General features: G+C 36.7%; 1 protein-coding gene across 23 annotated transcripts in view; it reads left to right on the forward strand.

Annotated features, from left to right (window-relative positions):
- Positions 1-26,995, forward strand: part of HMBOX1 (homeobox containing 1) — a 188,864-nt gene that overhangs the window by 137,270 nt on the left and 24,599 nt on the right. For all 23 annotated transcript variants that reach the window (XM_055295858.2, XM_063610871.1, XM_063610877.1 and 20 more), the window contains one exon: positions 4,463-4,616. In XM_055295858.2, the coding sequence (XP_055151833.1) occupies positions 4,463-4,616 (154 nt within the window). The remainder of the gene's footprint in view (positions 1-4,462; positions 4,617-26,995) is intronic.

Raw genomic sequence — 26,995 nt, forward strand, 5'->3', positions numbered from 1 at the left:
TCTGTAAGGAAATAGACAACACACTTTTCCTGTTAGGACCTTAGCCAACCCAGAATTCCTGTATTTTACTTCAGAGGAGTTTAAAGGCTTATATACATTGTTCCTGCATTCTAGTATCTTTGTGTTTTTTTCTGTTAGAGTCAGTAATTTTGAACTCGCTCTTGCTTTTCATCCATTTCAACCAAAGCAAGATGAACTAAGGTTTCTAGAACAAATCTGTTTATTAATAGAGTGTTTCCAGAGTACTTTTTTGTGCTGTTTTTAACTACTGCTACATTGAAAAAAAGGAGCCAGAAAAAAATCTGAAAAGTAATGTAATATTATGTTTTAAAGTAGGTGTTTTGATGAATTTAAGATTATTCATTTTTCACCTTCTGTGTGTAAACTGTCTTGATTTCTTTTTTTTCCCCCCACCCCAAGATGGAGTATCACTCTGTCACCCAGGCTGGAGTGCAGTGGCATGATCTTGGCTCACTGCAACCTCTGCCTCCTGGGTTCAAGCGATTCTCCTGCCTCAGCCTCCTGAGTAGCTGGGATTACAGGCATGTGCCACTATACCCAGCAAATTTTTGTATTTTTAGTACAGACAGGGTTTCATCATGTTGGTCAGGCTGGTCTCAAACTCCTGACCTCAGGTGTTCCGCCCGCCTCAGCCTCCCAAAGTGCTGGGATTACAAGTGTGAGCCACCGCGCCCGGCCTTGATTTCTTTCAAAATAACCAGGCCACTACTTACTTTTCTGTCTTCTTTTTCTCCTTTTTTCCTCTCCCCTCTTCCTTTTCCTTCCTGCCCAGTTTTATTTTATCTGAATTTCCTTCAGTTCTTGAGACTGTCTTGACAATACAGAATATTACAAAGAAGCATAATATTAACAATAAACCCCAATACCAAGAAAGAACCATTATTAGTTGGCTTATTTCCTTCAACCTCTTGGTTAAGATTCTTTCTGTTCTGTTTTATTTGTACCCATTTACCACTCTGCTTACTGAGGAGCATGCCGCAATTATGGATGTGGCCTACTACCTGGAATTCACTGACCTATTGCCCACCCTCCATCCTGAAACTCTTTCTTTCTTTACCAGGGTCAGCCCCTGGACAAGAGGTTGTATTCCCTTACTGAGTCTTATTTCTACCTTTATCTTGATCAGCCATGATAACCGGTTGGCTCTGTTTTAGTCCTTTTCACCCTTACTGTAGAATAACATTTATATAATTTTAATTAGGTAGATTCCAGAGTTCTTGCTGTGCTGTAATCCCTACTTGTTTTCAGAAAAGCACTATAAGACTGTGAAACCCTCCAGCCCCCAAATTCCTGCTTATGTCTAAATTTAGTTAACTTTCAATTAGGCCCAGACTGAATTCTCAGTTTATTTTGGCAGAATGAAACCCTTTTAAATTGTTTAAAGAAGGGTTTCAGTTTAGAGTTTCATGTTGGGTAGAGCAGAAATGTTTTTAAACCAGGGGTTGGCAAACTTCATATAAAGGGCCAGACAGTAAATATTTTAGGTTTTGCAGGTTATATGATCTCTATCATAGCTACTCAGCTCTTCTGCTCCAGTGCATTCATAGCCATAGACAATCTGTAAACGAGTGAGCATGAGCATGTTTCAGTAAAACTTTATTTACAAAAATAGGCAGCGGGTATAATTTGCCAACTCTGTTTTAGGGTGGGCTTTAAATCTCTAAAGCTTTATATGATGACAAACTTACTTGTTTAAGTAGAAATGTTAAGTAGTTAAATATTTACTTTCCATCACGTGCTATAAGAAATCACATACATATTAAGAGCTGAAACACAAAATGAAAGATATAAAGATACTCTGAGTGATATTCAAGCCCACTGGCCATAACACAAAAGACTGACAAATTTGACTATATTAAAATTAAGATCACAAAGCACACTATTAAAAACAAAAGACCAGAAAAAAAATTGCATTCTATATGACTAGCAATTGCTATGATTTCTATGCACCCATAAGAAGAATAACCCCGCAAAAAAGGAACAACAGATAGGAATTCACAAGAAAAGATATAAATGGTCAATAAACAGGAAAAGATGCTCATTCTTATTAGTAGTGAAGTCTCTATATTAAAGGGAAATTTTTTGCTGCCAAATTTATACATTTGAATAATTAATAATAGTGTATCGGGGATAAAGGGAAATAAACAACTGGGGATGATTGTGATAATTTTTATTAGTTATCTATTCTTATACAATAAATTACCCACAATTTAGCAGCTTAACACAACCAGCATTTATTATCTCATAGTTTTCGTAGATTAGGAATCCAGGAGTGGCTTAGCTGGTCGTTTCTGGCTCAGAGTTCTGTAGAGGTTGCCGTCCAGCTGTCAGCCTGGGCTGCAGTCATTGGGACCGGATGGTCCACTTGGAAACTCACTCATGTGGATGTGGACAGGTCCCAGGTCCTCACTGCCTGTTGGTCAGAGACATCAGTTCCTCACAACATGGGCCTCACCATCCACCACCTGAGTGTCCTCACATGGCAGCTAGTTTTCCCTTGAGTGAATAAGAGAGAAAGCATCCAAGACAGATGCCACAGTGTCTTCTGTATTCTGATCCTGGAAGTGACATAACATCACTGCCACATGCTGTTGGTCGCACAGCCTAATCATGGTGCAGTGTGGGAAGGGACAGAGGTGTGCAGACCAGGAGGCAGGGATCCTTAGGGACCTTGGAGGTTGACGTCCACATTCCTGTGCTGGGACTGAATGTCTGAGGCCTTGTTTCTGTCTATCACCTGGTTTCTGCACTTCTCCATGTGGTGTTTGCCGTGGCTACAGTGTCCAAGATGGCATTTTCTCTCAAATGCTGGCACCTGGGTGGAGTTGGCACAAGCCCCTGGGGACTGTCAGAGCATCTTTCACTCCATGTGGCCTCTCCACATGGCTATCCTGGGCTTCCTTACAACATCATAGTCTCAGTTTAGTTAGACTTCTTATATGGCCACTGGTTTCCCCCAGAGCCAGCATTTTAGGAGACCTAGGCAGAAATTTCAAAGCATCTTATAACGTAGCCTTGAATTGTTCAGATTTTCTTGCTCAACAGCCTGTCACAGGACTGGCCCAGATTCAAGGGCATGATGAGCCAGAGGTATGACTTACTGTGAGGAGCCGTCTTTGAAACTTGTCCCAGGAAAGCATGATTGTGAAAGACGATGCTGACGTGTTCTAAAAGTAGTAGCAGTGCAAGGAGTAAAAATTGATCTGATACTGGAAATATTTTGAAGATAAAATGAACTTGCCTATGAATTAGTTATGTAGTATGTGGGATAATTAGAGAAGTGAAAGATTAATTTGAGAATTTTGAGCTGAGCAGTTTGAAGAGTGGGTATCTGTTTACTGAGATGGGAAAGACTGCAGGACAATAGGTTTGAAAAGCAAAATCAGGATTGATTAACATTTTGGACATCTGTGTAAGAGAATACATCTAAAGATGTAGCTATTAAGAAGGAGATCTACAATAGATCTGTAAGTCTTGAAGTAGAAATGCTATCCATGGTATTATTTGCAAGGTACAATAAAGAGAGTATTCGGAAGAAATAAATATTTATTAATATTCATTAACATAGAATTAACATATTATTAATATTTGCATAAACCTACATGTTCTAACATGTCTTTCTAGACCTGTGTTAAGCGTTTGAATTAAACCACAGGCAGAGAGAATTTTTTTGAAGGTTTTTGATTAGAAGACCGATATGATCATAATTATGTTTTGGGAAGATGAATTTAACAGTGTAAGAAGTGAAGGAAGAGTGGGGTAGCCAGGGACTGAACTCTATGAAAGCATACCAAGTTACATTGAAAGTCTATGAAATAAGTTCATGGAGGCCAGAGACAATGTTGCTTTCCTGGTTTTATTCTTAGCTTCTAGCCTAGAGCAAGCCACTTGAAAGGGATTTGATAAATGGTGAATGAATGAATAAATGCATCATTGGCAGTTCAAGCTATTTGAGAAAAGAGTAATCTGAATTAGTAAAATGTCTCAATTATAGATATTTTTCATTGAAATTTTATTATGTTCAGGAGGTAACAATCTAGTATAGCATCAACAGGTAGACCTATGGAGACCTGATTTAGTTAGTAGACAAAAAGCACATCAAATATCATCTTACTTTCTTTCATGCTGTATTTCACTCTTTAAAAAAAAAAAAGAGTTTACAAGAATTAGGGTTATTTTAAGTTTATCTCCTACCTGCATAAATTCCTTAAGCTTATAACTTGTTTGAATGGTTAATGAAAGATTCTGAACATCTGAGGTATATTGTTCGAAGAGTATAACTATCAAGCAGGAATTTCAAAAGAAATTTTTCAGAGAAAGATACATTGATTAAGTTGTCACTAACCCAAAGACCATACTTCCCTAGTCCCATAGGAAGTAGGTATCATATTGTTTTAAATAAACTGCAAGATATTTGCTAAAAGTGTCTTGTTTATTTCAGGCGCTACACTAAGTATGAGACCAGCCCCCATTCCAATAGAGGACCCTGAATGGAGACAAACGCCTCCCCCAGTCTCTGCCACATCTGGTACTTTCCGACTGCGACGAGGGAGTCGATTTACCTGGAGAAAGGAGTGCCTGGCTGTTATGGAAAGGTATGTGTCTCCTTTTTCTATGAAAAATCTCCCAGACTTATCCAGACATCAACTCTGGATAGACTGGGACAGTTTTCATTTCAAACAAGTAATTTGGTATCTTGGTTCTATCTCTAAAAGTACTTTAGAATATTATAAATGCTGTATTTATTGAAATAAGGTGATCTTAGCATTGAGAATTCATAAAGCTGGAGTTAGCATCTGTCAATTTATTTTACTTATAATAGTGTCCCCAGTAATTTAAGAAATGTTGGAATAAATATTTTTTGAATTCAGATCTTTGTATTATATTTTGGAAAAACTCTTTGAAGTCTTCTTTTCATCAAAAATATTGAATAATTGTATAGGAGACTACTGAGATTTAACTTTCCTTTAATAAGGAGTATGGTCTAAGTAAGCTTTGTCCCAAAGGTTAAAAATACTTATTTTTGACCTTGTTTTAGTTATTTATCCTCTCATTCTAGCACCAGTACCTGATCCATAGTAGGTGCTCAGTGGTTTTTTTTTTTTTAACCTGAATTTGACCGTAGCTTCAATTTTCCCATCTGAAATGGTATACATTAATTATGATTGTGAAATGTTTGGCATACTTAGCATAGATCCTATAGTAGAATTATCTTTTTAGTCATCTACTTGTAAGTGATGTTTACAGAATTTTGTTTCAATGGAATTTTGTTTATATTTAATTAGGTAATAATGTTCCAGCTGTACATTTTTCTTATCTGACCTAACTAGTAGAATTGGTATATTGGACAGAGCACTGGACTCAGAGTCAGAAGACCTATACCCAACTAACTTTGTTTAGGTCACAAACTCTCAGCTGTAACTTCATGTCTAAAATGAAATTTTTTGATAGCCAATATGTCATTTAAGACTTTTACCATCTCTCATCCTGCTACTTTCTGATTATTTCCCAGCTCATGAACTTCACTACCTGAGAGGGAGATTTAAAATGCCAAAATTCAGATGTTTTTGTTCATGTGATATAGTTGAAATTAATGTTTGCTTAAGGTGAAGGTGAGATCCAGTATCCAAAATGAGACTGTAGGTTATCCACTGATATTGTCATCTATTCCTTTCCTTGCTCTCTTTATTATAGATAAGAGCAGAAACCATTTATTGAATAATGAATCCTTATATGCTTGAGTCATTAAAGTGAAAAAATGAGACATTATTGTCCTGGAGACCTGACATTTACAATCTGCTCTACTTTTCTCATCTAGAAATTTTTATTCTTTTTGAAAATTTCTTTAGAACTCGGCACACAGCAGATGAGAATTGAAATAATGTCTAACTTAAATTGCAATACTGTACATTTTCCTTTAGGTATTAGTTTCTTCCTGGTGCTAAGTTCTAATTGTGCTAGTGACTTAGCCAGTTAGTTCTTTTCATGAAAATACCAGTATATATTTATCACAAAATGTCAGCATGAGAAAGAATTAAGTTAAAAATTGATGACATTAATATCAATAGGTGATATTCCTAATGTACTTTCAGAGTTGAACCTCAGAGACTTAGGGATTCTTATTTTTCCTGGCAACTAGAATTAGTCACAGAATCACACGGAATTTTAATTAAAAAGATATTGAGCATTTACCCTATGACTCCTATTTAGTTTTAATTTATGTTTTTTAACATTAATTTTAATTAATAAATGGCTTTATCTAATCCAGGAGTTGGTTATCTTTGGCTTAATTTTATGTTACCTGGCACAACTAGAAAGAGGATGTGGTTTATGCCAATAGTTGCAAAAGCACAGAAAGCCTTTCAAAATACTTAATAGTACAGAAGGTCACACAGTATGGTTTTTGTTCTGTAAAAATGGAACTTTTTGTTTTCCAAAATGACATACAAAATTCCTATCCTTAGTATGACACATATTTTTTTCCTTGACTGAATGGGTAAATAAATACATATGCATAGACTGTAAAACCAGCAAAGTAAGGCTTACTCAAATGTTAGTATAAGATAAAAGTAAGGCTGGACATGGTGGTTCACGCCTATAATTTCAGCTTTGGGAGGCCAAGGCAGAAGGATCACTTGAGGCCAAGAGTTTGAGACCAGCCTGGGCAACATAGCAAAACCCCATCTCTACAAAAAATTCAAAAAATATCTGGGCGTGGTGGCATACACCCGCATTCCTAGCTGCTCAGGAGGCTGACGTAAGAGGATTGCTTGAGCCCAGGAGTTTGAGGTTACAGTGAGCTATGATTGCACCACTGCACCCCAACCTGGGCGACATAGTAAGATCCTATCTCAAAAATTAAAATGAAATTTTAAAAAAGTAAGAAATTATTCCATTCTTCATACATCAAGATAAATTTCAAATGAGTCAAAGAAGTGAATCCATATAAATAATAGAAGAAAACATGAGTGGTCCCTTCATATCCTGGCAATGGGAAAAATATTTGCTAACCATGACTCAAAATCTAAAAATAAAGGAAAAGATTGATAAATATGATTACATAAATTAAAAGAAAAACTTTGGAGGGAGAAAAAGCCGAGCAAAGTAAAAGACAAATTGGAAAAAAAAATTGCAACTTTTATTATCCCTAATAAAGAGCTCTTAAAAGACCAATAACTATCTTTATTGGACTAAAGATAGGAGAAAAAATGCAAATGGTCCTTGAACATATGAAAATATGCTCAATCGGCCGGGCGCGGTGGCTCACGTCTGTAATCCCAGCACTTTGGGAGGCCGAAGCGGGCGGATCACGAGGCTAGGAGATCGAGACCATCCTGGCTAACACAGTGAAACCCTGTCTCTACGAAAAATACAAAAAAAAAAAAAAAAAAAAAATCAGCCGGGCGTGGTGGCAGGCACCTGTAGTCCCAGCTACTCGGGAGGCTGAGGCAGGAGAATGGCATGAACCCAGGAGGCAGAGCTTGCAGTGAGCTGAGATCACGCCACTGCACTCAAGCCTGGGTGACAGAGCGAGACTCCGTCTCAAAAAAAAAAAAAAAAAAAAAATGCTCAATCTAATTGATAGTAAGAGAAATTCAAATTAAAACTACATTGAGATACTATTCTTCACTTATCACATTGACAAAAATCCAAAAGTTTGGCAACATTTTCTATTGATTGGGCTGTAGAGAAATAGACACTCTCATTCATTACTTGTAGAAATGCAAAATGTAACAACTTAATGGAAGGGAATTTGGCAATATCAAGGAAAATTACCTATGAGTTTACCCTTTGACTTGGCATTCCTACTTCTAGAAAATTATCTTAGGGGCAGTGGGTCACACCTGTAAATCCCAACCTTTTGGGAGGGCTGAGGTGGAAGAACCACTTGAGGCCAGGAGTTTGAGACCAGCCTAGGCAACACAGTGAGACCCCATCTCTATAAAAAATACAAAAAATTAGCAAGGCGTGGTAGGGCATGCCTGTAGTCCCAGCCACTCGGGAGGCTGAGGCAGGAGGATTGCTTGAGCCCAGGAGTTTGAGGCTGCAGTGAGCTATCATCACACCACTGCACTTCAGTCTGGGTGACAGAGAAAGACCCTATCTCAAGAAGAAAAAGAAGGATCTTAAAGATATACTGGCAAAAATATGAAAAGATAACAGCACTGTTTTTACTAATTTCAAAATACAGAAGATGACCTAAATGTCTATTTGTAGTAACTATGTCAATAAATTATAGCACATCCATGTATTGGATGTTGAAGCCCATGTAGTGGAGTACTATGCAGATAAAGCACAAAAAACTCTGTATACAGTGATCTCCAGGATATAACATTAAGTTTAAAACAAGGCAGAATCAACTGTATATAATACAAAGCTGTCATTTATGTATTTGCTTATAACTTATTTTAAAATGGAGGAATAAACCATAAAATAAATGGTTATCAATAAAAGAGAAACAACTTAGAAGAGGGAGAGGTAGAAGCTAGATTTCTCGGAAAATACTTTGTTTTGACCTGTAACTAAATTACATAATTATAAAACAAAATTTAAAATCAGGGAAAAAATGGGGGGGAAAAAGGTGACCTTTAACAAATAACCAAAATGAAACCTGTATATCAAAATAGTGCCTTAAACACCCAAGAATTATCTCAAATGTGTTTATAACACAGCAATTTCACTATACTTCCTAAGTGGGAAGCAGCTTAAGAATAAAAAGAAACACCAAAAAATCTTACATTGTTTCTACTAAATTTGGTATTATAGATATTGCTATTCAGGTACTATTTTTATTTACATAGCTAGATAGGTATAGATATAGATGTAGGTACAGATAAATAGTCATATTAAAGTTATTAGGAACCAAGATTGTCAGTGCAAAGGAAAAGAGACATATAAAATCGAAAGATTTAAATAAAACACTGTAGTCTTCTGTATGTTTGCATAGAGACAGAAATTTATCTTGATTTAAAAAAAAAGACTTAATGAGATACAATTCATCTATTTAAAGTGTACAATTGAATGCCTTTTAGTATATTCACAGAATTATGCAACCATAACCTCAGTCAATTTTAGAACATGTTTATCAGCTCCCTTCCCTTTTTGAGACAGGGTCTTGCTCTGTTGCCCAGGCTGGAGTTCAGTGGCATGATCATGGCTCACCACAGCCTCAACCTCCTGGGCTCAGGTCTTTCTCCCACCTCAGCCTCCTGAGTAGCTGGGACTACAGGCATGCGCCACCATGCCTGGCTAATTTTTATATTTTTGTAGAGACAGGGTTTTGCCATGTTGCCTAGGCTGGTATTGAACTCCTGGGCTCAAGAGATCCACCTGCCTCGGCCTCCTACAGTCCTGGGATTATAGGCGTGACCCACCGCTACAGCCCCAATTTTAGTAACCATAAGATTGATCAGTGAATTCAGTGTTAACTTCTTGATTCACTTATTAAAAAATCCCCTATTAACCATCTACCTAATAGTTTTAGAGCATTGATTCTTAAATCTGGATGCATATTAGGATCACCTGAGGAGCTTTTAAAACTATCAGGGGGATTCACTCCTGATGGACTGAATCTTAATCTCTGGGTGTAGAGCCTAGACAGAGATATATTTTGAAAAGTTTCCAAGTGATTCTGAAGTGTAGGCTGGACTGAGAATCACTGTTTTGTTATTTATTGATGATTGTTTCCTAGTCATTTTTTCCATAAGGAGTCACAAGCTGTTATATTGAAATTTGTTTATTTCTTGTACATTAATCAGCTGGAATTCTTCTGTAAAGAACTTTCTCTCATCAACAATTTGGTTACCCTGAAATGTACTCCCTCACAAATGTGTGGTGGCAGGGAGGGAGCTAACATGTAAGTAATTATGGAACTGAGAAGTGAATGCTATTATGACAAAAGGAGCATGTAGAGAAAAGAGGAAAACTACACCAAAGTGGTAACATTTTGGCTGCATTCAGATGAGGGATAGAAGTTCATGAGTTAGAGAATCTGAGAAAAGCCATTATAATGTTAGGAGCATTCTTACTTTGATTATTCAGAACTTGGTTATACTGTGCACTCTATAATTAAACAAGCACCGTGCTTAATTATACCATAAGCGCTGGCATTCGGGCCTTATGTAGGAGATGTATCTGATTAGATTGGTCTATTAGATAATAGTGGTGGGAGTATGGATAATGGACAAGAAATCAATCAAGTATGTATTTTAACACATACTACATGCATATAATCGGGAGAAATAAATGTAAAATAAAATGTAAAATATATTTAAGTTATAATATCTGCCTTCATAAATCTTAAGGCAGTAATAGCTTACATTTGAATAGGAATTTAATTACTATACAGTTACTGATTTTATTGATAATTATACAAAATTATTTAATCTTCACAATTCTGTACTATAGGTATTTTATTATTTGCAGTTTATATATAAGAGCCTCAGAGAAAGGAAGTGACTAACTCATATGCAAATGGATTAGAGCAGGGGTCCCGGTTAACCCCTAGGCTGTGGACCTCCACACAGTAGGAGGCAAGTGGCAGCAGAGCAAGCATTACTGAGCTCCACCTGCTGTGAGATCAGCAGCGGCATTAGATTCTCATAGGAGCTCGAACTCTATTCATTTTCATCACTAAACCACCCTCCCTACCCCCCACCCCGTCCGTGGAAAAATTGTCTTCCATGAAACTGGCCCCTGGTGCCAAAAAGGTTGGAGAACACTAGATTAGAGGAGGAATAGATGGAGGCCAGCGTAGGAAGCTATTAGAGTAACCTATGCATTACTGCTGAGGGCCTAAGCTATATTGTAAAAGCAAAAGGACAGAAAATGGGTAAAAAGTGATAGATATCAGAAAAAAAAATGGAAGAAAAACTATCTAACCTAGTTACACATTGAATGACAAAGCAGGAAATATGTAAGAGTTTAGCATAGTGATAGTCAGAGAGCATCTGGGAGACAGTACCTGCCATTAGAAAATGCTTTCACTTTGGGCAAATCATTCAGCATCTCTGGGCCCCAGTTGCCACATTTATGAAGAGTTAAATATCATGATGAAGTAAAAAGACGGACTTCAGAGCCACATAGACTTAGGAATTAGTCACAGCTTCACTTTATGTTAATCTGTGGGAATTTCAGCTTTCTATAAAGTGGAGATGGTTATTATGAGAAGAGTTACGAGAATTATTTGAGATAATATGTGTAAATCACACAGTAGAATGCCTTTCTCATAACCATTGTTAGACCAGTGTTCTTTTTCCATCTAAGCTTCTTCTAGTTTAATGCTTTGACTGTGAAGTCACCTCAAGATTTCTGTGTTAGGAGAGTTTAGTGGCACTAGAAATGGAGATTTGGGAGTCATCAATATATTAGGTACAGTTAAAACCATGAGTGTGAATAAACTCTGGTTAAATATATCCATTTATACAGTTCCTGCATTTTTGCAGCGAAATGTGGCTGGAGAAAAACTTAAAACCCTGCTGACTGATCTCATTTTAAATTCATGACCACTAACCTCAAGTGGGTCTTTAATTCTGCCAAGCAGAATTAATACTATACCTTTCTAGTTTATTTTTTCCCACTCTCCTATAAGATTATTTCACACTTTCTTCTCTCTCTGCAAACTCCCCATCCTCATTCTCTCATGATGACCTTTTCCTCATCATGAAAGGAAATGAGGAAAATAAAGCAATCAGAGGAGACTGTCCACAAACTACCTACTTGCTACCATGTACACACACACACACATACACACACACACACACACACACAGAGTTTTCCTGCCTCTTAACATACCCAGAGCACTTCAATAATATGTATATTTCCTAGCGTGTGTCTTGGTGCATCATTCATATATATATGTGCATTTTCTCCTTCTCTGACCTCATTCCACTGTGTATTCCACATATTTGACTTTTAAAATATTCAATTCCAGAAACATTTATTGTCACAAAGGACAATACTGTATGATTCCATTTATATGAAGTATCTGGAGTAGGCAAACCTATACAGACAGAAAGTACATAAGTGGGTTACCTAGGGCTAGGGGAGGATAGGGGTGTTGGGTGGGGGATGTGATGGCTAAGGGGTGTGTGTTTCTTTTTGGGGTGATGAAGATTTCTAAAATCAGTTGTGGAGGTGCTTGTACAACTTTATGAATACGCTGAAAACTATTAAATTGTATGCCTTAAGTGAAGTTTTTGATATATGAATTATATCAGGCTGCTTTTAAAAAAAAAAAAAGCATTTATTCAGTGCACTGTTAGAAGCTTCACGTATACTTACCCTCCATATTTAATCCTCACTGCAGTCCTGGTTTTTCCTTCTTCTAATGAGGCAGTCAAGGCTCAAAGAGGTTGAATAACTAACTTCCTAAGACCACAGAGCTAACAAGTGTCCCAGTCACATGTAGATCTTTAGCCAGTGCTATTCACAGATTTGAGTTCTTATTAACTAAGAAGAATGTTATTTTAATTTGAGTATATATTGATTGTTTTTAATTTGTGGACTTGGGCTTCGTTAACTCTAAAGTCTGATGTCCCTAGATTAGTATGTGTTACAACCTTCCATTTGTTTAAGAGCATTTGGGGATTATAACAGGGAAAAGATGAAACAAGAATGGCAAAATGGTTGTTAATTGTTGAAGCTGGTATGTAGGGGGTTGTGGATTTATTATATTTGTGTGAGTTTAAAATTTTTACAATTAAAAAGGATTTTGTTGTTTTTAAAAAGAGGACCTGACTAGATTTTAATGGATAAAATATATAATTGACTAATATTTATTCTTTTTTTTATTATTATTATACTTTAAGTTTTAGGGTACATGTGCACAATGTGCAGGTTTGTTACATATGTATACATGTGCCATATTGGTGTGCTGCACCCATTAACTCGTCATTTAGCATTAGGTATATCTCCTAATGCTGTCCCTCCCCCCTCCCCCCACCCCACAACAGTCCCCGGAGGGTGATGTTCCCCTTCCTGTGTCCATGTGTTCTCATTGTTCAAATTCCCACCTATGAGTGAGAACATGCGGTGTTTGGTTTTTTGTCCTTGTGATAGTTTGCTGAGAATGATGGTTTCCGGTTTCATCCATGTCCCTACAAAGGACATGAACTCATCATTTTTTATGGCTGCATAGTATTCCATGGTGTATAGGTGCCACATTTTCTTAATCCAGTCTATCGTTTTTGGACATTTGGGTTGGTTCCAAGTCTTTGCTATTGTGAATAGTGCCGCAATAAGCATATGTATGCATGTGTCTTTATAGCAGCATGATTTATAATCCTTTGGGTATATACCCAGTAATGGGATGGCTGGGTCAAATGGTATTTCTAGTTCTAGATCCCTGAGGAATTGCCACACTGACTTCCACAATGGTTGAACTAGTTTACAGTCCCACCAACAGTGTAAAAGTGTTCCTATTTCTCCACATCCTCTCCAGCACCTGTTGTTTCCTGACTTTTTAATGATGGCCATTCTAACTGGTGTGAGATGGTATCTCATTGTGGTTTTGATTTGCATTTCTCTGATGGCCAGTGATGATGAGCATCTTTGCATGTGTTTTTTGGCTGTATAAATGTCTTAATAAAGCATTTGCTGTGTGTTAGCACTAACCTAGGCTTACCTTAAGTAGTTTACATATTTTCAAGGGGAAAAAAAGTCATCTATAGTGTATGTCTGAAATATCTGCATATGCAAATAATGTGATTCTACATGCTCAAATGTGATTCTACAAACCTAACTGTCCATTTGTTCATTCATTCAATGAAGTACTTAAGGGCTGTGAGGCAAAGTGCTAGGGATAGAAAGAATAGATACATTTAAGGGTGAGAAGAGTGAAAAGAGTAGATCTGAAGAGAAGGTTTTGTCAGAAGTGTTGGAGGCTTCATGGCCTAGGAGAGTGACTTCTAATGTAGTCTTCCCTTACTAATCTTTCAGCAATTTGGGCTATATATTCCTTTATCTTTGGAAACAGATGTGTCTCTGGAGCATTAGCGTATGTGACTGGGACACAAAAGAATAAGACCTGGCTATTGCACCTATTCTAGTCTCAAGGGAAGAAGGTAAAATAAGCCTTCAAATCTCCTTATAGGTTTTTCAACCCAACTAAACAAGAAAGAAAGAGAAGCAACAACTTGGAAAAAAGCTTCGACTGGATGCAGGAATAAATGTGAGAATACCTAGCAGTGATAGGTAGAAGCAATAGAATATAGTGGTTAATAGTACCAGCTTGGGGGCCAAATTTGTGTGGAAAGGTTACTTATTGCTATAATTTTTAATCAGAGTGGCTGAATGATGACCCTGTATTTGGGTGTATCCAGGAACATGCAAATTAAATGCTAATGAAGGCAAATGAATACCTCTGTTTGTGTTTGTAATTAAAACTATTGCATGTTTTATTTTTCTTATGGATAAGTATATTGAATATGTTTTTTGTTATTAAATTCTGTTCATGTTCATCTTCAGTGAGCAATATAAAACAAAACATTAGTAAAGCCTAGAACCCTCTGAAATTATATGGAAAATACTTTGTTTTTGTTGTTTTAACCCCTGTCAGTCTCCAAAACAGCTTTAAAAAAATAATCCAAAATATTCTCCCAGGCAAGGAATCAGCATTAAAAATTTTAGCTTGAGAGTATCTCTTTCCTCCAACTTTAAGCATCTAAAAATCAGGTCTTAGAATAACAGTGTGTCTCCATGAACAAAAATAGCATCACAACCACAATACTGTAACGAACCAAAATTATACCATAGTTTTAAATTTGGTGTCACTGCTGTTAACCTGACATGTATATAATCTGAATTAGAGACATGCATCTCTAGTAACCAAGTGGATTTTATTCAAGGATGCTATACATCCTGGGAGAATTAGCATGGAAGAGACAAATTAGCTTGTAAAGCAATTTCTAGAACATTGCTTGAGGTTTCTGTAATTTAATTTTCTTGGTCTTTACTGCATTTTGGAATTCTTCCCAGGACAGTTTATTAGTACATAGACTTTGGTTTCAGTCTCTTTCCTTTCTCCTTTTTACTTTTAATTTTTTCAGTGAAGGTTAAGACTAACAGTTCCAGAAACTAAATTCTATATTTAACTGCAGACTGGGTGTGGTTCAGACAACTGCAGTGCAACTTGCCTAGTGTTTTGCCAGTCATCAAAACCCTGACCTGCAAAGAACATTCCTTTTCCTAGTCTTCTGACTCTGAACTATGCTGAGTGATGATATGATGATCTGTAGTAATACTTTTCATATGTGTAAATAAAGACAAAAGAGACTCATAGGTTCAAGCTTCAAGTGACTGTGAAAGATCAGTTTCTTCTATGTTCTTTTATAGCAATCTCTGAATAATATTAACCCTGCCCTATTTTCCTAGTGTCACTTCCTGTTATTCTTTTATTACCTTTATTAACCACTGTGAGATTTTTTAAATATTTACCCAGGAAGCTCTCTCCACTTCTGCTCTCGTTTCATGAAGCAATGTTTTCATTTAGTACATTTTTTCTTCTTGTTTGCTTTATATAATTTGAGGCTTTCTTAATTGTCATTTAAAAACGAAGAAATAACTTCTAGTAGGATTTCCCCCTCTTAATAAAACACTCTACCTCTTGAAGAGAATCCTGTTACTTTGCAAAATGCAAAAATAATCATGTTTTTCTTCCTTAGCAGTATCCTCAGTTTGTTATGGCATTGTGATAGTGATGCTATTTTGTTTATATCCTTCATTATTTTGTATAATGTTCCAATATTTATATCACTTATGCAGAAATATATGGAGTTAGAGACCCTTCTAATGTCAGTAAGATTACACCTAGCCAGAGAAATAACTAGAGCAGAAATACTTACAAATCCTTTCTAATATTGCTCTTCTGAAAAATTAAAACCTATCTGGATGTTTCTTTGGACAGCAGCTTGTGTCATGTGAACAATAAGTGACTTTTGCTCTTGTTGTACAAAAAAAATATAAATTGCATCTACTGACCACGATTCCATTTAAGCAGTCGAGGTGTAAGCTGAGAGCCTTCCTTTGATTTCATTTACCTGTATTTGATCACTATTACTGCAAAGAATAAGGAAGTGACCCTAAAGATCATCTAGTTCACTTTGTTGTTTAGATCAAGAACCCGTAATTCAAAGAGACTAATTAACTTGGTTACATTCACAGAATAAATGAGATTAAGTTGCTTATTTTGAGACCTTACGGTTATGGGAACCGTAAAATATGATTTGAAGAATAATTCTACTCATTGAACTTCTCAGCCCTTTATCTTCCTTAACTTTTATGTGGTAAACATTTATTGACTGTTGCTAAGGTTTAGACTAAGAATTGGGACACAGAGATGAGGAAGACAGAAGTCCTTATTTCATTTAACCCAAATTTCTTCTCTTTGTACTTCTTGTTTCTCTTAGGCCCCATTATTATTATTATTATTAGGAGGAGGAGGAGGAGTAGTAGTAGTAGTAGTAGTAGTGGTAGTATTTTGCTTTCGTTCCTAAACTCCTTTCTGTATCTTTCTCTTCCTCACCTTCTGGTACTTTAGTTTGCCAAAAAGACTTCTATTTCTTTTTCTTTTCTTCTACACTTATTTCTTTTAAGCACACCCTCTACCTTCCAACTCTGTTCTTAGTTTTGTTGATTATAATGTAAAACCGAAGTATATGCTTTAGTGTATCTTATATTTTCTGAATAAAGTATTAGGTTCCAGTTTTGTTTTTTTTTTTTTTTTCATGTAAAAAGCAAACTGGTCAATACCTTTTTTTTTTTTTTTTGAGACGGAGTTTTGCTCTTGTTGCCCAGGCTGGAGTACAATGGCGTGATCTCAGCTCACCACAACTTCCGCCTCCCAGGTTCAAGTGATTCTCCTGCCTCAGCCTCCCGAGAAGCTGGGATTACAGGCATGTGCCAACCCAGGCCCAGCTAATTTTGTATTTTTATTAGAGACGGGGTTTCTCTATGTTGGTCAGGCTGGTCTCGAACTCCCAACCTCAGGTGATCCGCCTGCCTAGGCCTCCCAAACTGCTGGGATTACAGGTGTGAGCCACGATGCCCAGCCGGTCAATACCTATTTTTAAAATCAATTAGTAAATGTTATGTAATTTCTTAAAAGGTCCTTCAAGTTATTAAAATTATATCACTCTATGATTCTAAATAATTTCCTGTTTTTGTGTAGAGCCTTTGTTTTCTCTGAGATTCTGTGGCTTTGGATAAGAAATTATTTCCCACCCTAGAATTAAATCTTTGGAAAATAACTGATTCTTAGCATAACAACATGAACAGACTAACTTCAAAAAACAAAATCACGTCCATAACTAAGCTCTGGCAGAAGAGCAGTTCTTCAGGACTGTGTTTTAATGCATATTCTCATGATCTATCTTAATACTTTGTTTAGCAATCAGCTTGGATTGTGGTTCCCTCAGTTTTTATGGTTATGCATTATAGAAATGAAATATCTTGAGGTTGCTGCAATCTGAAAATGGAAAGAAATTATTGTTCACCTACCTTTTTATCAGTCTAGGTAATTAGAATTACTTCCTTCTTCCTTATAAATGAGAAAACTAAAAACTCACCTTCCTACTGCTTGGAAGAAATCACCTTCTCTTATTTTTCAGTTCATCTCTAAAACTTGTTTCAGTGCCTTACAGTTGCAAAAATACTTACATTTCATTTTCTTCTTTATTATGTTGCTGCTGAATTGAGCGAACTAGCTGAGGATATCTTCTTCATATCTCATATCAAAGAGCCCATGTGTCTGACCAAGATGGTGGTTATATTTGGATAGGAAATTCAGCGAATGTTTTTCCAGCTTCTTTACATTCAACTCTGATAGTTTTGTAGCAAGTGGCTAAGTCAGTGATGATGAATTTATTAAGTAGAATATCATTGTAAGATGACAGATATGTAAATTTGAAGAAAATGTAAATGAAATAATGTTAAGCAAGAGAAGAAACAGTATATTATTATAACAATGTAAAAAGCCATAAATATAAATATCCAAAGATAAATATTGAAATAAATAAATAATTTACCTTATATATTTAATAGTCTGTACGTTTTTTTTCTTGTCATTTTTTTTTTTTCCGATGACATAGTGGTTAAAAACACAGACTTTGGAGTTAGAACAACTGGTGCTCTAGGCCCTGCCCCCTTACTCACCAGCTATGTGTCCTTATGGAAATTGCTTGTTATAAATGACTTTAATAACCACACCTATCTAATAGGAGTACTTTGGTATGGCTTCAGGAACATACCTTTTCTAATAGTGTTGCTCCTCAACACTGTGCCCGTGCTGAGGAGTATGGAAAGATTAGCTCCTAGCCCTGGCAGGCTCAGTCCATTGGAGGAGTCAGGTTAAAAATGTCACACAAGAGATGTGTACCAAGTACAGTAAGGACACAGGAGAGTGGTGCAAAGAAAGGAAACCCTGAGGTGACAGTGGAATGGGGTCCTGGAGAGTGGTACAGTTTCAATGGGGTGAGAAGAGGAAGAATGACATGGCCAGCAGTGGGAGCAGCATGTGCAAAGGCACAGAGGCTGGAAAAATGAGGCTGCTGAGTGTCTGCTCAGTCGGGTGGGAAATGAGGCTGAGTGAGTAGGTTGCAGCCAGATTGGGAATGACCTTACGTTGAGACATTTGTAACATTTGTCTTTCTCAAAGCATCCTATTTGTATCTATGTGAAGTATGTTCTTTTAATAACCAAAAAACATTTTTCTTAATTGGTTTTTGGGGTTGGTGCCACTTTTCTCCCAGATATAAAACAGAAGTAATAACTCTTTAATGCCAATGATTCAAACTTTTTGGGGGGTGGGAGGAGGGGGGTGGATTTTCTGTTAATATTTGTAAAACATCCTGGGAATTAAAAACTTGAAACTGTTTTGAAAAATCTTTCTAGCCTTCCTTCTTAAAGACAGAAGCCTAAATAAGATTCTCCTTTCTACATGATGAAGGAAATATCTTGAAATTCCAGTCATTTTCAATTAGAAAAAAAAAAAATCTTTTGATCAATTTTTTTTTCCTGATTTGTGTTACACAGGTACATTGTTAACAAAAATTATAAAATTCAGTTTTTCTTTTAACTGACTTCTATTATAAAGGTGCATTGCTAGGATGAAAATTTGGGCAATATCTTTGCCAGAATGAATTATTTCACCATCTGCTAAGTAAAGTTTACTTGGTATTTCAGTGGTGCAGTTGTTATGCTCCTTTGGGCTAGGGTTTGGTTATACTCGGCTGGTCTATAGGCTGGCATAGTGCTGTGTGTAAAGTCTGATATTACAGAATGTCACTTGAACTTGATTGAATATTTAAGAACATCCTATAACTTTAACAAAATTAGAAAATGTCACCACCCTCTTTCCCCCACCATATATGTTAGACTCAAGGTGGGAGATATGGTAGTGCAGTATTTTCTAATTTTGTTAAAATCGTAAGGCATTCAAATCAATTTGATGATTGATAATAATAATCAAAAGATTTAAAGTGATCCAATCAAAATGACTCAAAAAACAGGAAAATTACTTTCGAATGCCTCAGTGTTGTTTTCCTTAGAACATTATATCATTCTCATCCATTAAAAAAACATTTTGTGGGAGCAGAGTTGAGTCCTTTAAAATGTGATGTTTGTCCTGGCCTGTAATGAACAAGGATGTAAAACATGCACTCCGCCCTCCCTTAGGCTGTTTTGCCATCACCGCAACCCCTGGCAAGCTGGTCTTCCTTCCTCTCTCTTCTGATGTCATTGCTGTTCTAAGAGAACATGCTGGAAGAATACACTATAAATTTTGGAATTAATTATGCCGGAAGTTGTATTTTAAAAGGAGTTTATCCTCTTTTATACTCCATATGGAATGACTTGGGGGGAACATAATGAACTACACCTCCTGTATCTCTCTACAAATAGAAGGCAGTTCTTAACATTTATATAGACAACAGGAGCCTGGACATGACCTCATTTCAATCCATTAGACTATTTGAGGAAAAAACGACAAAACTTTCCCACTTATTGACAGGTAAAGTTATCCCAATCCATTTCTCATAGCCAGTAAGAAGATGAACTGTGCTTAAATGCATTTTAAAATTGGCAAATTATACTTCCTGGTTCCTTTTTGGTCAAACAGAAATAGCCAGAAGAGAAATTATCATGATGTTTTTGAGGCAGATTAAAATTTTTCCCTATCCTCATAGAGATGCTTTGCTAGCAGTTTCATTTTGTACAAATGGCATACCCCTTATTTCTCTAGTCCCCAAGCCAATTAAACAGGGCAAAAGACCCCATGTTCCTCATACAATGTTCTGTGGCCGCAGTTTACAAATAAATGAAGCCCAGTTAGGTAAATACTGGTGTTGTATATAATGAGTGACCAATTAAGTATATGATTCATCCCAGAGCAGAATTCTAGGCATCATATTATAAACATTAATACCAAGGGAGATCAACTTATAGACGAATTGGAAAATCTTCACAGAAAACTAGTGAGCCTTCAAAAACTCAAGCAAATATTTATTGAGCTTCTACTTTGTACCAATCATTGTAATAGATACTGGGCAATACAGTAATTAACAAGACAAATGTGGTTCTGGCCTCAATGGCATTAAGAAATCATTATTGTTTTAAACATTCACAACATGTACAGAGGCTTATATATGTGTTTGGTGTTTGAAGATCTCAGTTGGTAGGATCTGGACTTGTTGGTAAATATCCAAGTTTGGTTGAGGAAACTCGAATGGACTGTGTTAGTTCAGTGGTAGGAGGCATCTAATAGTGGTCGTAGAGTATACTTTGAAAACCCAGGAGTCATGATTATAATAGTGTCTCATCCAAATAGTCTATTTAATTGGTTCCTACTTTGACATGTCATCCATTAAATTAAAAGGCCAGATTAAGCTATGTTTCTGTCCTTCTTGACATTATTATGTAATTATCATCATCTTACTAGGTTTGTCATCAAAATATTTTTGCTCTGCAGTGTGACTGTAAAGGAATTTATTTAGCTTGTATACAATTGGTAAGATAACTTTCCAGCTTGGTCAGTATTAATATAAGTAGCACATTTTTTGGTCAAATGTTATCAGAATTAATTTGGCTTTTCAAAAGGCAATTGAGGGCCAGGCACGGTGGCTCACACCTGTAATCCCAGCAGTTTGGGAGGCCGAGGCAGGTGGATAACCTGAGGTCAGGAGTTTTAGACCAGCCTGGCCAACATGGTGAAAACCTGTCTCTACTAAAAATACAGAAAAATAGCCAGGCATGGTGGTGCACGCCTGTAATCCCAGCTACTTGGGAGGCTGAGGCAGGAGAATCACTTGAACTCGGGAGGCGGAAGTTGCCGTGAGCTGAGATTGCACCATTGTACTCCAGCCTGGGCGATAGAGTGAGACTCCGTCTCAAAATAAAATAAATAAATAAATAAACAAACAAAGGCAATTAAGGACTCATTTATCTATATCCTGGTAGTTTGATTGACTCCCACCTAAAACAGCAGCAAACCTAAGAAAAAAGAAGTAAAAGTCTAGGTTTAAGAAAAAGTAATAAGTACCCATGTGTACAAAGTATTGTGTTTCTCCCTCTGCCTTCAGAGACGTATCAGGATAATCCCAGACCAATGCACCTCTGACTCTTAAAAGAATCTGTGCTATTCTCCATGCTTAGTTTGCTGCTTGTTGAGAGAAAGAATTTGGATTTATCCCTGGGAGGACCAGTTCTCATTTTAGATATAGACAATAGCCTTTTAGCAAGAGGTAGTCATTTTGCAGAAGCATAGTATTGATCATAAGAAAAACCATGCAAAAAAACAATGGATTGATCCTTATCAATCCTGTTCTGTTGATCTCCATGTTATAATAATTATTGGTCAGTCGTGTCAGGTTTGTAAGTGACCAGTTTATAATTCAGCACTTTTAAAAAAAAAGAATAGGCTCCCTGCCTTGGGACACCTTGTACACCAGGAATAAGAAACTTAATTCTAGGTCACCTTACAAACCTCTTTGGTAAAGCTACCTCCTACCAGTGAAGGCTGACAAAACAGAGAAAGCAAGATGCAGCTGCCATCTAGCTAAAGTGGAGCAAATGCAGGAAGGAGTATACCACTGCCAGTGCCCTAGGAGTTTGTGAACTGGTTAAGTGCAGTTTACTCAAATAGGAGATGGGACTTAGGTACCACTGTTTCCACTGGTATGACCTTAGTTGTCACTTGGATTTGGTCGTTTCATTAGGAAACTAGGAAATCCACAGACTAGCAAAACCAAACAGTGCCCTCTTGTGCATGTTCTTTTTCTTATTTAAATAAAATGGAGGGCTAAGCAAATACTTGCTAAATTCAGTGGTAGTCAAAAGACATGTTTCAGGAGAAATACTGTTTCTCAGTTGTTTTTCTTTGAGTTGGTTCGAATTTGTCAGTTTTACTGTTTTTGTGACACCTCTAGAAAATTATCTCCATTCTTTTCATGGTCTTCATAGACATGATTAAAAGATAATACACATTAGAAGGATAACCAATTGTTACATAGTAATAAGACTCACACCAAACCTCTAATATGGTAGGACTTCATTTAAGGCTGCATGTTTTAGGACAAATGATAGCCTGTATTGTTTCAAAGGCTCAGTAATAGGATAAAGTGTACTAAAAACTCACCTTCTAAATCCAGTGTTATGCTTGACACCTGTTTATCAATTGGCAAATGGGGTCTAGTGGCAATTAGCATGCTGCAAGTAAATGAAACATTTAAACATAGAGCCTTTGCAGTGAAGGGCCTGGGGAAAGGAAAACTTTATGTTAGGGCACATTTCTTACATGGTGTCCATAATTCTTATTCTCATGTATGGATTTTTTTCTTTTTTAAACAAGAAAAGCATCCTACCATCCTGATAATGATTTGGAAACTTTGCTAGTGTCTGAAGAGGCACTAACTCTTCTAAGATAGGTTAACTGTGCAGTAGACAGACTTTTAATGGGTGTTGATGTTGTTTCAAGTGAGAAGTCCCAGGGTTTATTTAATTCTCCTCTGCTCAGGAAAAAAGGAAGGTCAGTGTTATGGTTGTGTCTCCAGAGCAATTAGATTTCCTTTCCCAAAGAGGAAAAGGCAAGGCTAGATGAGATGTAACTGTGGTCCTTGGGCTATCATGAGTTTCTTTCTGATAGCATCACATCTTTGCTTCCGAGAACTCTTGTGACATTAACAGTAACTTGGTCTAGGTGATCCATTGATACAGAGATTTTCATTACATATGTTAAATGAAGTCGGAAACAATACCATGTCTTAGCTGAGTAATGGCTGTTCCTGAGCCACTGAACTAATAAGTTAGGAAACCTGAGTTATAGGTCATGTGACCTTGAGCAAGTCAGTTCTTTCTGGCTCCTCATTTGCAAAGTTCATGTCCTCCCCTGCAAAATAAAGAAGGTTTCAGCTTAAAGGTCTTTGATTCTTTGTCAGATCTGCTCTGTGTTACATCTAAATCCATGTGTAATGAGCTGTGTTATGCGATTCCATAGGCATTTGTAAATTAGGCTTCAAGAATTCACTTTCTCATGTGAATCACTTCCTAGGCCAGTACTAATTTTTCCGTTTAGAACTCTCTTCTCTTTTCACGGGCTGTTCTATTTTAAAACCTTAAGATGCTGCAAAGTCATGAAAACTTGCAGCTTCTTCTGTAACAGAACTCATTTATATTTTAGCTTATGCTCACACCTTCTAAAAGGTTGATATGGACAGAGACATTATTTATTTTATTAAGTCTGCGGAGTTAAAAATAAGCTCATCTGTAAAAAATACATTAGTATAGAACATCTTTTGTTTGTTATACCTCAGTGTGTTTGCAAAACAAACTTTTAAAATACAAATTGGTTTGTTGCTAAAAGTTAGCATTAAGATAGGCTAAAGTTTATTATTTAAGAATAATTTTAATCTAATTCCATTTTGCTGATAATTTAAGACAGCAAACTTTATTTTCAAATAATGCTTTTCCAGATTATAAAATTAGCACATGCTTAATATATAAAATTGGGGGATGCACAAGAAAATATAAAGGAAATTAAAATACCTCTTAATACTACCATCCAAATATGGTAATTGTTAACATTTGGCATATTTCATTTTAGTCATTTTTCTGTGTATTATGTATACATCTACATATCTTTTTAAACAAAAGATGGTTATGCCAGATATGTAGTTTTATACTTTCTCACTTATATGATCTTTGAAAACACATGATTTTCATTGACTAAATCCATTTTAAGAATATCCTCTTATTTATTACCCAGTCCCTGGTGGTTGGATATGTAAATTGTTTTGTTTATTTCCAGAGATCATTTACCACATAGATACTCTCAAATAGGAGATGGGACTTAGGTTCTAAAGTATGTTTAAAGCTGGTTTTTTTCCTTCTTCTGAAAGAGTAATCTTTCTTCTTAAAGCAGGCCTTTCCTGCCCACTGCCCAGTAAGTTTACTTGGTGATGAAGAAATACACACTGAATTGTAGTTAGTGGGAAATGTCTGGCAATCCTAAAACCTTATTTTGGATAACTGAAATGGTGAGGTTTAAATATCTCTTTAGCAGAGATAGTTCACATGAAGGCACAGAAGAACATGTTCATTTACATGGCATTATCCCTTGCTTGGAGAGTCAGTCTCTGTCTTTTCTATATGCTCATGCAGACACAAAAGGAGGAATTATTTGGCTGCAATTTTTATAGACTTCAGCGTTATTGAAATGAAAGTGGTTCAAGGACATTTCCATTTGTTACTAGCTTATGGTTTCTCATCTCATGTAAATTATTTTCCACTTTTCATTTTAATTCTTTGCTGTCATTGTCTGGCAAAAGATCATTTGGTTTCTCCCTGTGAAGACATTCACTGATCACTCAGCCGACAGTGTCCTTTGTAAAAGTGTAGTGCCCTCCGGATTTATTTTATCACTTTTTTATTGCTACCCGTGGACTTCTGTTTATGCTTCTTTTCTGTTTTGTCTTAGAAAATGTTTAGGGCTATATACATTTCATGTGGACTAGAAGTATGTTTTGAGCTCCAGAGTTTCATTTCAGAAACAGGTCCCCTTTAGAGTCCAACAGCCAAGTTCTCCTACAATTTATCCACTTGGTAACAGAAATTTCTAGTCCTTCAAAATAATCTAAAATGCTGGAAGGTGAATAACAGTGTGAACTGTTCCTAGGGCTGTCTTGAATGTGTTTTATCACCATTCCAAAGCATCTCTTGAATCTCACCTTTCCTTTCTATGTCCAGGCCTCAGTCTACTTGAGGCCTTCTCCACAGCCATCGTCATAGCTGCCTAACTGGCTTCTGCCTCTAGTATCAGCAGAAATATTGCCCTATAAAAATAAGTTTGATCTTAGAATACCTCTGCTTTAAATTACAGCTCCCAGTTACCTAGAAAGTTAACTCCATACCCTTTAAAATCTGGACCCAACCTTTCACAACCCCCTGTCATACACTGTGTATTCTAGCCACACTAAACTCCTTCCCATTTTCGGAACTTTGTAAGCTCTTTCGTGACTCTTTCACTGCCTTTGGACATGGTGTTGTTTCCTCTGCCTGACAGCATTTCCCTGTACCCGACCTCTCTGCCCTGAAAACCCTTGCTCTTTCTTCAAGACCCTGCCCAAATATACACTCCTCTCTGCTACCACAGTACTGTATTCATAGAACTAATACAATTTCTTTCACAATACTTCATAATATCTTTACACACCTGTCTTTCCTGGTGACTACTTGGGGAAGCTTTGTCTGGTTCACCTTTGCCACCATTTAGCAAATTGCCCGGTATAAACTAGGACTCAACATTTTTAGGTGATTAAAATGAATGATTAATTCAGTATATTCAAAATCAGAGTTATTAGATCTATTTCCCGACTTCGTTGGCAGCTCATTTTGGTTATGTATAGCTCAGAAATGAACACAAATATCAAAAATAAACACAAATAAAAATATCTTAGGCTAAAACCACCAAATGTACTTAGAGAAGATAATTGTACAAAATGGCGAAATCCTCACTTTCTCCTGAGATAGTCTGAGTTTTACCAAAAGTCTTAACTGAAACCTCTGTTTTCTGTTTTCACCTTTGTTTCCTTTTCCCATTCATTTATTCCCTAATGTATTCATTTATTCAACCATCTGTTGATTAGATACTTACTATTATATGCCACGCATATTTTTTGGGCTTAAATACCTCCTTTTGTGAGTAGGTAGAAACTATAGCCATCTTCCTCTTGATGCTTCCTTTTTTCTGAGCAACTACTATATCCTCCTTGTCAGAGCACATGTGAAAGAGACTCAGAGGATTTTAGTTGACATTAAATTCAGATATGTATATAATGTAGTGTGGTCCTAGGGTGGCCATATAATTTATTGTCCAAAGTGGGACGCTCTGGGGGATTAAGATGAGATTTGTTAATAATCCAAGATAACAGCACTGTCTCAGGCAAACCAGGGTGTATGACCACCCTTATGTAAGCCCTGTAGTGTAATCAGATCACATCACTAGTTGCCTTCTGTTTTTCAAGTATGTCTTAAGTTTTTATGCCTTTATATTTTCGTCTTTACTGTTAGTGTTGCCTTTGCCTCTCCAATGCCTGCAGCCTGCACACCACTCAGAAGCCTGCCCAATTCAATGAGCTTTCCCAGATCAGCCCAGTCCATAGAGATATCACTCTTTTCTGAATTTAACATGTTGTTTTATACTTAATTAGAAGCTAGATGCATTTTATTTTGTCACAGTTATGTTTTGACTCCTTTTACTATTTAGCTTTTTTTTTTTTTTTTTTTTTTTTTTGAGACAGAGTCTCGCTCTGTCGCCCGGGCTGGAGTGCAGTGGCGCAATCTCGGCTCACTGCAAGCTCCGCCTCCCGGGTTCACGCCATTCTCCTGCCTCAGCCTCTGAGTAGCTGGGACTACAGGCGCCCGCCACCGCGCCCGGCTAATTTTTTTTTGTATTTTTTAGTAGAGACGGGGTTTCACCGTGGTCACT

This window comes from Symphalangus syndactylus, chromosome 10 (genome assembly GCF_028878055.3).
Source record: "Symphalangus syndactylus isolate Jambi chromosome 10, NHGRI_mSymSyn1-v2.1_pri, whole genome shotgun sequence".
NCBI classification, from domain to species: Eukaryota; Metazoa; Chordata; class Mammalia; order Primates; family Hylobatidae; genus Symphalangus; species Symphalangus syndactylus.